A 14,010-nucleotide genomic window follows, 5' to 3' on the forward strand; every position below is an offset into this window, starting at 1 on the left:
GAACCTGGAGAAGAAGATGAAGAAATCATCCAATTATGAAGATGTCAGAAACATCCCTGAGATGTGTAACCTGCTGTGAAAGGTGAAACATGAAGAGTTATGTTGTGAAGCTGGAAAATCCACAAAGGGTCAATTATTAAGAGGCTGGATGGGATCTACAGATGTCATCAGATCCTAACGAAGAAACCTTGAAATGCGTCACATTTCGGTATCAGGAAAACTTTGCTAAATGAACCATAACATTTGGAGAAGACTCTGATATGTGTCAAAGATTCGCTGCCCGAGAAGAAGCCAGAGTGTCGCGTGCTAAGAAGGGAACAGTGAAATACTAAGACGTCAGATGTTACCATGATGTGTCAAGTTTTAAGAATCGGGTGAACAAGGTTAAAGATGACAAAGCGAATGATGTGAAGGTTTACAGGGAATCTGTCAGGAGGATGAACGTTCCTAAGTGCTCGATATTAACGTGGAGGTCATAGTGACCGGTGTGAGACATGTAGACCAAAAGAGCAGACTGTCGGTCATTGCATGTCTCACACTGGTAACACCTCCTTTCATATATAATAAGCTGTGGAGGCAAATTCTCAGGGAGATCTATGTCCAGCCCATTTGATCTTAATGGCTCATTTACATATTAAGAAAAACATGAATTTCTCTCGAATTAGACATTGGATCGCAGATTTCAAGGCATTATTTTATCCAGCTTCCGATGACCTACATGCCAATATAGATGGCTCAGGAGGGGTGATCCTACTGACAGATATCCTTTAAGAAACTGGATCACATGTACAATATCTATGATGTATTTAGCAAATACTACAAAGGTGTCGTATTTGGAGTTTTTGGAAAAACTTCTTGTAAAGTTGGAAAGATTCTACGAAATATCAAGATGAGGATCTCAAAAAAATGCATTAGAAATTTTACGAAAGCTTTATAAAATGCGCAAAATAATTCTTGATTTGAGATGATTCCAAGAAGTGTGTAAGGCAAGAAGAAGCTCAGAGACAACTGTGTTGAAAAGGGTCAAACTTTTATAGAAGTTACAAAACTTGAGAGTTTAACGTATGACATTTGGTGGAAATGGTGGAGCAGATGCTGACAAGCGATTCAGATATTAAGGAACTGAAGAGGACGAGGTCATTGGTGACGTGAGGGTGTAGAGGTTCTTTTTTGAGAAGACTCCAAGAAGAATGACAAATTTTAAGAAGAAAACTCTTATTTGGATTTATAGGCATATTTCATATCATGGAGCTGGAGAAGTTGGAGCAGATGCTAGGATGTGGCTCAGGTGTAGACATTTGTGACCAGATCTGAAAAAGGTTTGAAGAACATGAAATGTGTCGGGCAAGAAACAAAAATCAGAAGCAGATAGACCTACAGAAAGACAACAACATGGAACAAGTCTCAAGGAGGTTCTTCAGACCAGACGACTGTCCACTCACCCTGCTGTCCTCTTGAGCTTCCCAGTCCGGGGAGTAAATCTGTGGATCTATTCCAGCTGCGCAATTAGAAAACTGGAATATATTTGCAAATATCCGATTATTTTCTGGTGTGTTGGGGAAGATGGGATCTTGAAAATTGATGCCGTGTGGAAGGAGGTTATAATTTTCATCCATCCTAAAGGAGAAGAAAGAAAAGATGTTAGACGAAAAGATCCATGGAAGAAACGAGACTTTTTGACCAAGCAGAACGTATTTAATAGATGTGATTTTTCTTCTATTCATTTTTAGTGGTAAATGCCAAAAAACACTTTGCGGGATTCACCCTGCGCTCATCCCGGCCGTTCAGTTGGGTCAAGGACTAAATCTCTAGGAAAATAAACGCTCCAAGGAAACGAAGAGTCTTGGGAAAACCAACATGACAACTGCTCCACGTCCGTGATCTAGAAGACTGGGGTGCAACGAAAAGGCCATTATCTGCTATTGTGCCCCCAAGGGCAAAGCTATAGGGGGAGCAGATGCAGCAGTTACACCACAGCTCTTGTGCTGCCGAGGAAAAAGACACCACCAGCCTTTATCTATGGTGCACGGCCGGAGAGTTCCCTCGTTGCACATTTTGCATTACGACCCAAGAACTTTAAGTTACGGTCAATGAATGAAAACATTCTATTTCGAAGCTCCGAACCTATCCATAGCTCGCCCCGCTCTCAGCCCAGAGCTGGATATAGTTGTATCCGGAGTAGACCATGCTCTGTGAGCTAAACGGCCTCCAGACTGATCCATTGTAGTTAACTGGTGCGGCTGCTGCCAAGTGTATATAATTGTATAAGCCCGAACCCAGGATCGGTTAATCACGGTTCAGTCTGGATTCCAGATCCACAATTGGATGCAAAATTAGCTACAGAATAATAGTCCATGTTTCTGGAATATTTTAACGTATAGATGTATAGACTTATAGACTTTCGGGTAATTTCAGCTTTTTATTTTGTCTGGCACAGAAGTGAAGCCTGAGATCTACAGCCGGCACACACAGAAAGGCGCAGAACTCTGAGCGAGAAAATGTGTTATGTATCAACCTGTAAGTCATAAAGAGACCCGGAGGGAACCGAGCGCAGCTTCCTGCCCAGAGACTGAAAACTTTCCCCATCAGTGTTGCATTGCTGTAACAGAACATACAGGAGCCAAAGGGGGAGAACGCCGAGGGCTGCACATAGGAGGGAGACGCAAAATGTGACCTCAAATACCCACACCGTATATGTACAAGAATACAACTACTATAATACTGTCCCCTATGTACAAGAATATAACTACTATAATACTGCCTCCTATGTACAAGAATATAACTACTATAATACTGCTCCCTATGTACAAGAATATAACTACTATAATACTGCCCCTATGTACAAGAATACAACTACTATAATACTGCCCCTATGTACAAGAATACAACTACTATAATACTGCCCCTATGTACAAGAATATACTATAATACTGCCCCTATATACAAGAATACAACTACTATAATACTGCTCCTATGTACAAGAATATAACTACTATAATACTGCTCCTATGTACAAGAATATAACTACTATAATACTGCTCCCTTTGTACAAGAATATAACTACTATAATACTGCTCCCTTTGTACAAGAATATAACTACTATAATACTGCTCCCTTTGTACAAGAATATAACTACTATAATACTGCCCCTATGTACAAGAATATAACTACTATAATACTGCTCCTATGTACAAGAATATAACTGCTATAATACTGCCCCCTATGTACAAGAATATAACTGCTATAATACTGCCCCTATGAACAAGACTATAACTACTATAATACTGCCCCTATGTACAAGAATATAACTACTATAATACTGCTCCTATGTACAAGAATATAACTACTATAATACTTCCCCCTATGTACAAGAATATAACTACTATAATACTGCTCCTTTGTACAAGAATATAACTACTATAATACTTCCCCCTATGTACAAGAATATAGCTCCTATAATACTGCTCCTATGTCCTATGTACAAGAATATAACTACTATAATACTGCCCCTATGTACAAGAGTATAACTACTATAATACTGCTCCCTTTGTACAAGAATATAACTACTATAATACTGCTCCTATGTACAAGAATATAACTACTATAATACTGCTCCCTTTGTACAAGAATATAACTACTATAATACTGCTCCCTTTGTACAAGAATATAACTACTATAATACTGCCCCTATGTACAAGAATACAACTACTATAATACTGCTCCCTTTGTACAAGAATATAACTACTATAATACTGCTCCTATGTACAAGAATATAACTGCTATAATACTGCCCCCTATGTACAAGAATATAACTGCTATAATACTGCCCCTATGAACAAGACTATAACTACTATAATACTGCCCCTATGTACAAGAATATAACTACTATAATACTGCCCCTATGTACAAGAATATAGCTCCTATAATAATGCTCCTATGTACAAGAATATAACTGCTATAATAATGCTCCTATGTACAAGAATATAACTGCTATAATACTGCTCCTATGTACAAGAATATAACTACTATAATACTGCCCCTATGTACAAGAATATAACTACTATTATACTGCCCCATGTACAAGAATATAACTACTATAATACTGCCCCTATGTACAAGAATATTACTATAATACTGCCCCTTATGGACAATAATATAACTACTATAATACTGCCCCTATGTACAAGAATATAACTACTATAATACTGCCCCTTATGGACAATAGTATAACTACAGCTATATGCCTGGTCTTGTTCAGTATCCTGGGAGCTGCACTGGTTGACAGTCCCTTGACCGGTGTAAGCTGCAGGTGGACAGTCCTTGCACAGTAGCCCCCCGTACATCTGTATGACGCTCTTGTCCTGTGTACCCTCCGGCCAGAGGACGGATTACGCTGCATTCCTGGGGGATTTATTAAGCTTTTATATTGCAGAGTTGTTTTATCTTTGATCCTGTAAGATGGGTGCAGTCAGCAGGACTCGGTCACCGGCTCGTCCGCACGCTCCGCAGTCATCACATCGGATAGCTTGTTATGTACATTAATGGCTTTCAGTTATTTCCACAGATCTGAGTTGCGCTCGGGGTCAGACCAGTAAAAATACCACAACTGTGGAAACGGCCCCCATGTCTGACTCTTACTTCAGCTGCATTGGGAGAAGTTAGCTACTTCCACGTGTCACTCATAGGTGACATTTCACAGCTTTCCTGGTTCCTTTTTCCGCCATGATTTAGATCAATGAGAGTAGAAAGAAAGGACGGTTTTATTGACTGCCAGGAGGATCTACGAGAGGGAGGAGGAGAGTTCTCTACATGACTGGGTGACCGAAAAGCCCTATAAACGCGGATATGGCTGACGATGAAAGACCGCTACCTCCTCACTGCAAACTTACACTATGCTTCCTCCGCTAGGAAAAAACAAGGGCAATGAAACACCTTCATTGTGAGGACTAGTGGGGGGTCCCTGAAGACAGACCCCCACAGATCATAAAGTCATGGCATACCCTATCGATATATGTCATCACTTCATGAGATGGGAGTACACCTTTAACATATATTTTACCTGCTCTGATACATTGTAGCAAAGCATCAGTACAATAGAGAGAAGTAGGCCAGGATTTATAATGGTCTGATCACCATGGGGGGCCGCACAACGGATAACATAAACCACCCCCTACTGTATATATACAAGGTATACACAGGCCATGATTAAAGACATCGCCCGGATACGGCCCTGGTGGAAAACCTGCCCGAGGGGTCACTGGGGGGATCTCCGATAACTTCTAAGGCCGAGCTAAGAGAATCTAGTCATAAACTAAACATAACAAAGGAGGCAAGCTGGGAAACATCCGCACAAGACAGGAGCAGAACAATGTCCACGATTTCCAAAAGATATCCTAACACCAGAAAAAGGACTGGAGCAGCCTGGTGACCCCTTCTGATGAAAATATCCACTCTGAGATGCTAATACAAATGGATCTCAAATTCTGCTCTGATTCACTTCTCAATATTTCTATGTCTTGTATCTCTGTATACAGGGAGCTCACCCTAGTTGTGGCTGCAGACAGGATCTTATCCTGTATCACTGGATACAGGGAGCTCCCCCTAGTGGTGGCTACAGACAAGATCTTATAATGTATTTCTGTATACAGGGAGCTCCCTCTAGTGGTAATGGCAGACAGGCTCTTATCATGTATCTCTGTATACAGGGAGCTCCCCCTAGTGGTGACTGCAGACAGGATCTTATCATGTATCTCTGTATACAGAGAGCTCCCCCTAGTGGTGCCTGCAGACAGGATCTTATCATGTATCTCTGTATACAGGGAGCTCCCCCTAGAGGTTACTGCAGACAGGATCTTATCATGTATCTCCGTATACAGGGAGCTCCCCCTAGTGGTGGCTGCAGATAGAAGTTGAGAACTGGGGGGTTAGTCTTCTGGTCAATGTGGACTGTTCCTACACAGTGTGGGGTATGCCCTACTTACAAGGAGAAAGGTAACATCCAGAATTTAATGCATTGTTCATTTCCAGGAGGAACAACAGAGGAGCAGCACAATGCAGAGTCATTTGCTTTGCTCCAGGACTGTTATTTGATGGTGAAATAATGATGGTGGAGGTGTTAAAATAGATGTTGCCTGGCTGAATGTCTTTGATCATCCCAAAAAAAAAACAACAACCCTCGTGTGCTGAGCCCAGCTGCCAAATTATCCTCAACCAGTTCCAACAATCCATCTCTTCTGACCCAGCAGTCTGGACTATAAATGTGAACCATTCTTAGGGGTGCACGCATGTGGGGGTGCACGCATCACAGAAGCAAAGCGTCACGAAGATAAGCGTCGGGATACAGCAGTTATTACATGGCAGTGAGTCAGGGCAGGAGTCAGGTAACCCACACTCTGCTGTCCCTTTTAACCATGTGCTTTATTCCTATCCTCCTATGTTCTCTTGCAATCCACTTTCACCAACCAATCCCCCCTCCATCACAACTCATATACATCGGCTCCTCTCTCTTTCCTTCTCCCATGTACAGCTCCCATGCACTTCTCACCTTCTTAAAAAACCTCAGCCCATCTTGCCCAAACACACTGCACAAAAAATCTTCATACAATTCCAAAAATTACTTGCTCTTTATCTTCCTGCTCCTACTGATTTCAGGGGACATCTCCCCCAACCCCGGTCCACCATCCCCCAACCTCAACCCCTACCCTACCTCACATCGAAACCTTAATAATCTTACTAATATTATTTGCACTCCTTCATCTCCTTCTTTCAATTGTGCCCTTTGGAATCCACGGTCTGTATGCAACAAGCTTCCTTTCCTACACAATTACTTTCTGAAAAACTCTCTGAATCTGTTGGCCCTCACGGAAACCTGGATTCAGGATTCTGACACTGTCTCTCCTGCTGCCATTTCCCATGGTGGCTTACAATTCTCCCATTCCCCGAGACCGACAAACAGACCTGGTGGTGGAGTCGGCATACTCCTGTCCCCACAATGCACTTTCCAGGTCATCCCCCCAGTTCCATCACTCTCATTCCCTTCTTTTGAAGTCCACACCATCAGGCTCTTCCGTCCCCTCTCCCTCAGGGTAGCAGTCATATACCGGCCCCCAGGCTCACCCACCCACTTCCTGGACCATTTCTCTGCCTGGCTGCCGCACTTCATGTCCTCAGAACTACCAACCCTTATCCTGGGAGACTTCAACATCCCCATTAACAGCCCCACTTCCACATCTGCATCCCAGCTTCTATCACTAACCACTTCTCTAGGCCTCTCTCAGCTCTCAACCTCTGAAACACACAAAGACGGTAACACCCTGGACCTGGTTTTCGCCCGGCTCTGCTCAATCTCCTACATAGATAACTCACCGCTTCCCCTCTCTGACCACAACATTCTCTCCTTTACACTCACAAATCCTCGCTCACCCCAGCACCCTCCTACCTACCATTCAGTCAGAAATCTACAAGCCATTAACCCTCATACACTTTCAGACTCCCTACACTCATCACTGTCCCCAATCTCTTCTTTGTCCTGTCCTGATCTGGCTGTACATCACTTCAATGACACTCTTAGAAGCACCCTTGACCAAGTAGCTCCCCTCACCCTCAGAACCTCCAAACACAGAGTGAAACAGCCCTGGCTCACATCGCAAACCCGATTTCTCCAGCGATGCTCTAGGTGTGCTGAACGCTTATGGAGGAAAACCCGCACACCAGAAGACTTCATCCACTTCAAATTTATGTTAAGGACATATAACTCTGCCCTTCACCTCGCCAAACAGACCTACTTCACCACCCTGATCTCCTCACTATCCAACAACCCCAAGAAACTTTTTGACACCTTTCACTCCCTCCTCAGGCCAAAAGCACAAGCCCCTATCACAGACATTTGCGCTGATGACCTTGCCTCCCACTTTATAGAGAAAATAGACAATATCCGTCAGGAAATCCGCTCCCAATCACCAAATTCAGTGACTCCCATCCCTCCCTGCATTTCCCCTGGCTCACTCTCCACATTCGATCCCATCACAGAAGAAGAAGTCTCCAGGCTCCTCTCCTCTTCTCGTCCGACTACATGCACAACCGACCCCATTCCCTCACATCTCCTCCAGTCTCTCTCCCCAGTCGTCACAACTCACCTAACTACAATCTTTAATCTCTCCCTCTCCTCTGGCATTTTCCCATCCTCCTTCAAACACTCTATCATTACTCCATTACTAAAGAAACCTGCTCTCGACCCATCCTGCACAAACAACTACAGACCAGTCTCCAATCTCCCCTTCATCTCTAAACTCTTGGAGCGCCTGATATACTCACGCCTTACCCGTTACCTCTCCACTCACTCCCTCCTAGACCCTTCACAGTCCGGTTTCCGCCCACTACATTCGACAGAAACTACACTCATCAAAGTGACCAATGACCTTCTGACAGCAAAACGTAATGGTGACCACTCTGCTCATTCTTCTCGACCTTTCTGCAGCTTTCGACACTGTTGACCACCATCTCCTACTCTCTAGGCTCCAGTCACTAGGCATTAAGGACACTGCTCTTTCCTGGTTCTCCTCCTATCTTTCCGACCGCTCCTTCAGTGTTCTGTTTTCTGGCTCCACTTCATCTCCTCTTCCTCTCACTGTTGGGGTACCTCAGGGCTCAGTCCTTGGCCCCCTTCTCTTCTCTCTCTATACGGCCCCAATTGGACAGACCATCAGCAGATTTGGCTTTCAGTACCATCTTTATGCTGATGACACACAACTGTACACATCATCCCCTGACCTTACCTCCGCTGTACTACAGAACGCCAGTGACTGTCTGTCTGCAGTCTCCAACATCATGTCTGCTCTCTATCTGAAACTCAACCTCTCCAAAAATGAACTTCTGCTCCCACCATCTACTAACCTCCCTAAATCTGACATTTCCCTCTCTGTGGGTGGCACCATAATAACACCCCGACAGCAGGCACGCTGTCGGGGTGTTATGTTCGACTCCGATCTCTCCTTCACCTCCCATATACAATCTCTTGCCCGCTCTTGCCGCTTACACCTAAATAACATCTCTAGAATCCGCCCTTTTCTCACCATGGAAACAACAAAAACTCTCACTGTCACCCTGATCCACTCCCGCCTGGACTACTGTAATGCTCTATTAATTGGCCTCCCTCTCACTCGACTCTCCCCTCTCCAGTCTATCCTTAATGCAGCAGCCAGGGTTGTCCATCTGGCTAATCGTTACTCAGACGCGTCCGCTCTTCGCCAGTCGTTACACTGGCTGCCAATTCATTACAGGGTACAATTCAAAGTACTTGTTCTCACCCACAAAGCTCTCCACAGTGCAGCACCCCCTTACATCTCCTCCCTCATTTCTGTCTATCGGCCTAACCGACCGCTGCGCTCTGCAAATGACTTTCGACTAACCTCTGCCCTAATCCGTACCTCCCACTCCCGACTCCAAGACTTCTCCCGTGCTGCGCCAATCCTCTGGAATGCTCTACCCCAAGATATTAGGATCATCCACAATTTGCATAGTTTTAGGCGCTCGCTCAAAACACATTTGTTCAGAGCGGCCTATCACATTCAGTAATCAAAGTCATGTTATGTTTGTGTGTGTGTAGCCCATTCACTATCTCCATCTAACCCCCACCCCCTGAAGATGGCTGGACCGTCATTGTAAATACATCATTGTAAATACAAACCTGTGCTTTGTATCTCCCCCACCTCATTGTAGATTGTAAGCTCCACAAGCAGGGTCGTCTTATTTCGCTTTAATTATTGTATTGTTAACGTTGTTACTTATGACTGTTGTGTTTGAAACTGTTCAACTGTAAAGCGCTGCGGAATATGTTGGCGCTATATAAATAAAGATTATTATTATTATTATTATTAATACAAGTACATAGTAAATCAGACATGTCAGGAGAGAGGAAAGGTGCTCAGGGTGTAACCCTCCCTTTTAGAAGTTAAAGGGGGTGTTTAATCAAAACTGCAAAACTTTATTCCTAAATCCCTCCAGGGTGGCAATCATTCTTTGTAACAGTTTTCTATTATGGCACTTAATGAGGGTCCTTATGACCAAGTCACTCTGATATGATGTTGCCTGTGAGGGGCGAGAATATTGCAGCAGCACCACGACCTGCGCTGCAGCACCAATCTCTCACATCTCATGGGCATTTCTGTAATCCTGATAGTGCAACTCTGAAAGGGCCAGAAACACCTAGAAAACTATCAGACTCCAGGAACTTCTTGCAACCGTAAGGGGACAGTCTACTACAACAATGGACGACCATCAAAGACAGCGAGCACCGTACCCACCCCAGAGCCATCATGGCCGCCCCGCTTCCCTGCCGACCTATTAAGTTAACAAGCCGTAAAACATTCCAAGTGTCGATGAGTTATGTCCCGACGTTTACTGTATGGGGAGTCCCAGTGCCGTCTGCGGATTTATCGCCCCTTGTTATAGGCTGCACCTCATTAAATCTCTGCTTTCACGTTTTATGAGATAATCTCCACCGGGCGGGTCAGATACGGTGATCTGTCCAGGATCTGTCAGTCATCTGCTGTCTGGAAACCAAATGTGTAGACGGATAAGGGTCTGCGGAGGTCTCCAGATGTCTGTATGGGGTCTCCTCTCTCTAAGAGGCGTCTCCATGGTGGGATTCACCTTCAGGGCCCTCATAATGGAGCGAATTATAAAAGGCACAGCGGCGTTATACGGCACAGCAGAGTAGAAGCTGCTCACTCATTGTACAAGAGGGGGAGGAGGTGAGCTGTGACATCACCTATTGTGAATGGTGGATCCTGTGTTATCTACTGTATATAGAGGTGTTATCAATCATTGTACAGGAGGAGGTGAGCTGTGACATCACCTATTGTGAATGGTGGATCCTGTGCTATCTACTCTATATAGAGGTGTTATCAGTCATTGTACAGGAGGAGGAGGAGGTGAGCCGTGACATCACCTATTGTGAATGGTGGATCCTGTGCTATCTACTCTATATAGAGCTGTTATCAGTCATTGTACAGGAGGAGGAGGAGGTGAGCTGTGACATCACCTATTGTGAATGGTGGATCCTGTGCTATCTACTCTATATAGAGGTGTTATCAGTCATTGTACAGGAGGAGGAGGAGGTGAGCCGTGACATCACCTATTGTGAATGGTGGATCCTGTGCTATCTACTCTATATAGAGCTGTTATCAGTCATTGTACAGGAGGAGGAGGAGGTGTGCTGTGACATCACCTATTGTGAATGGTGGATCCTGTGCTATCTACTCTATATAGAGCTGTTATCAGTCAATGTTGTCATCAGCCAACATTTGGATCTTGCTTCCACCTTCTGGCCCCATTGTGTTTCCGTAAGTCCTGCCTCTTGATAGGACACCTCTCTCTCATCTTCACTAAGGGGTTCAAGGTTCATCAGATCAACTGCCCACCACACACCCCATCTGGCCTCCACCCAGCCCTCGGGAAAATGACAGTGTCCCGTTCACGATGCAAGATACCTCCTGGCCGTGCACCTCTCAATGCAGCGTCATAAACATCTCTAACCGGAGAACCTCTTTAAACATGAATTTTATTTAACTAAACCAATAGAGGTCCACTCCTCTCTACACCGTACATAGGGTGTCGATTTTGGGAACCCTTGAAATAAGTCAGATTACTTGTCATTTTCACTGGTCTCCTGTACCACAAAAACTTTCGGCATCTATTGAGGAAAATTTCCCTGTCTTTACTTAAGATAGTGGTTGATTATTTGATACAAAGTTCCAAATCCCCTGCATAGGTATAAAATTCAGTGATAAAATTTGCACTACCTTCATCCACCACTAGAGGGAGCTCTCCATATACTATGTTAGGGTCAATGTATGAACAATATGCTGTGTGCTCCTTCTAGTGGTTCCTACAGACAGAATCTTAAATCTCTGTATACAGGGCGCTCCCCCTAGTGGTGGCTGCAGACAGACAGACAGAATCTTATCATGTATCTCTGTATACAGGGAACTCCCCCTAGTGGTGACTGCAGACAGGATCTTATCATGTATCTCTGTATACAGGGAGCTCCCCCTAGTGGTGGCTGCAGACAGGATCTTATTATGTATCTCTGTATACAGGGAGCTCCCCCTAGTGGTGGCTGCAGACAGAATCTTATCATGTATCTCTGTATACAGGGAGCTCCCCCTAGTGGTGGCTGCAGACAGGATCTTATCATGTATCTCTGTATACAGGGAGCTCACCCTAGTGGTGGCTGCAGACAGGATCTTATCATGTATCTCTGTATACAGGGAGCTCCCCCTAGTGGTGACTGCAGACAGGATCTTATCAAGTATCTCTGTATACAGGGAGCTCCCCCTAGTGGTGGCTGCAGACAGGATATTATCATGTATCTGTATACAGGGAGCTCCCCCTAGTGGTGACTGCAGACAGGATCTTATCATGTATCTCTGTATACAGGGAGCTCCCCCTAGTGGTGACTGCAGACAGAATCTTATCATGTATCGCTGTTTTCCAAAAAAGAGATGCAGCTGAGAAACTGAACATAGAAGAAGAGGACGACTCCTGGACTGACTTTATATTTTGCTCTTGCAAATTTTCTGCCGTTCTGTGTATGCAGCTCCAATGCAGAATTAGCATTCAGTTAGTAAGAACTTTCTGACAGAAGGTTACAGGATCAGATTTGCTTTTGCAGACGGTAACCTTGGAAACGCATAGGTCTGCAGAGAAGCTGTATACACAAAATAGTAGTTTTTTTTAATAGTAATAATGATGATTTGCAAAGTTGCTTCTTTTTTGGAATTTGCAAAAGAGTACATATCCTCTTACGTGAAATAGTGGAAAAATAGTGTGAGCATGTCCCAGACCTACGTTACCTTAGGAAGAAATAATAGGAGTTGTTCTCCATCACGGTGTACGAGTGACAGTTGAAGTAGCCGAGTCCCGTGACATTAAGTCGGGATCCCGCAGGAACTTCCAACATGCTCCCCCAGCCCTGGTCACACAGCAGCTCAATCTCCGCAGAGTAGAAGAGGTCGGAGTTGTACTGCCAGGGCAGGTAGTTGTAGACGCTGTAGCTGTCCTGATGAAGTGCCAACACCTTGGCAAACACCACGGTCTCCACCAGTTCCGCTCGGCAAGCTTCGGTCTGTGGTCTCCAATCTTGAGGCATCTGGCATCCTTCAAGAAGTCCAAGCGTGATGGCACCAACCACAATGAGCCTGAGGACCAGCATTTTGTCAGCTCTTTACCGTTCCTGGATTTCCTCTAGATAAATTTTGGCAAACTACCCGAGGACGTTCAAAAAGGAGCCAACGAGTCGTCAATGGCTCCAGATGTCAAGAGCAAATGCCAAAGACTCTGCTGAGATCGGGCAAACTCTTCTTCGTCTTTTCAGAGATATGCTTAGTGTCAACCAGCCAAATGTGGACCATCCATGGGATGAAGAAGGTTCTTCTCCACCAGGTTACAGGAGAGAAGTCTCTTTGTGCTCTAGGTCACCCTTTTTGGCATCCACTCCTGGCTCCTCACTCCATCCCTCCTAGGCAGCACGAGACGAGATACTTGTGGTTGAGTTTGGAACACGTTCTGGGGTCTGTGTGATGTTGAGACGTTCTGTGCGAGAGGGGGAAATAGTCTGCCGCTAATTAAAGTCCATTCAATCGACTGCAAATTCCTGAGCAAACAAGACAGATCAGTTTTCAGCCTGTTGCGTTTCGCAGCCTCCAGAATGTAGAACCTTTTCCTACGGAATTACAGAAGCATCTCGAGAACTCTCTCTCCTCCTCGACTGAGGACCCTGTGGAGACAAAGAAATCTCCATTTACATTGGAACATGTTTCTTCTGATGGTCTTGACAAGCAGCAAACCTATTTAGGATTGGAGTGTAATAGGAGCCCCATCATCCGCCCTCCCACTTTTGTCTATAAAAAAAAGTGCATATTTTACTGATTAAAGAGAAAAAAAAAGGGACTGCAATGGGAGCAGCAAATAGGCGAGGAGCTTCCAAATTTTACCCACAACTCTGCCAAA

General features: G+C 44.6%; 1 protein-coding gene across 2 annotated transcripts in view; it reads right to left on the reverse strand.

Annotated features, from left to right (window-relative positions):
• The window catches only part of LOC141084759 (coiled-coil domain-containing protein 3-like), a 37,561-nt gene that overhangs the window by 3,251 nt on the left and 20,300 nt on the right, over nt 1-14,010 (reverse strand). Inside the window, exons 2-3 of one of the 2 annotated variants that reach the window (XM_073569661.1) lie at nt 12,855-13,777; nt 1,443-1,617 (exon numbers count right to left, since the gene is read on the reverse strand). In XM_073569661.1, the coding sequence (XP_073425762.1) occupies nt 1,443-1,617; nt 12,855-13,213 (534 nt within the window). In that variant the 5' untranslated portion in view covers nt 13,214-13,777. Of the gene's footprint in view, nt 1-1,442; nt 1,618-12,854; nt 13,871-14,010 lie in introns of those variants that run through there. The other variant, XM_073569660.1, reaches the window with a different exon arrangement.

This window comes from Dendrobates tinctorius, unplaced genomic scaffold (assembly GCF_039654945.1).
Source record: "Dendrobates tinctorius isolate UK_male_01 unplaced genomic scaffold, ASM3965494v1 ptg000027l, whole genome shotgun sequence".
In the NCBI taxonomy this organism is placed as follows: Eukaryota; Metazoa; Chordata; class Amphibia; order Anura; family Dendrobatidae; genus Dendrobates; species Dendrobates tinctorius.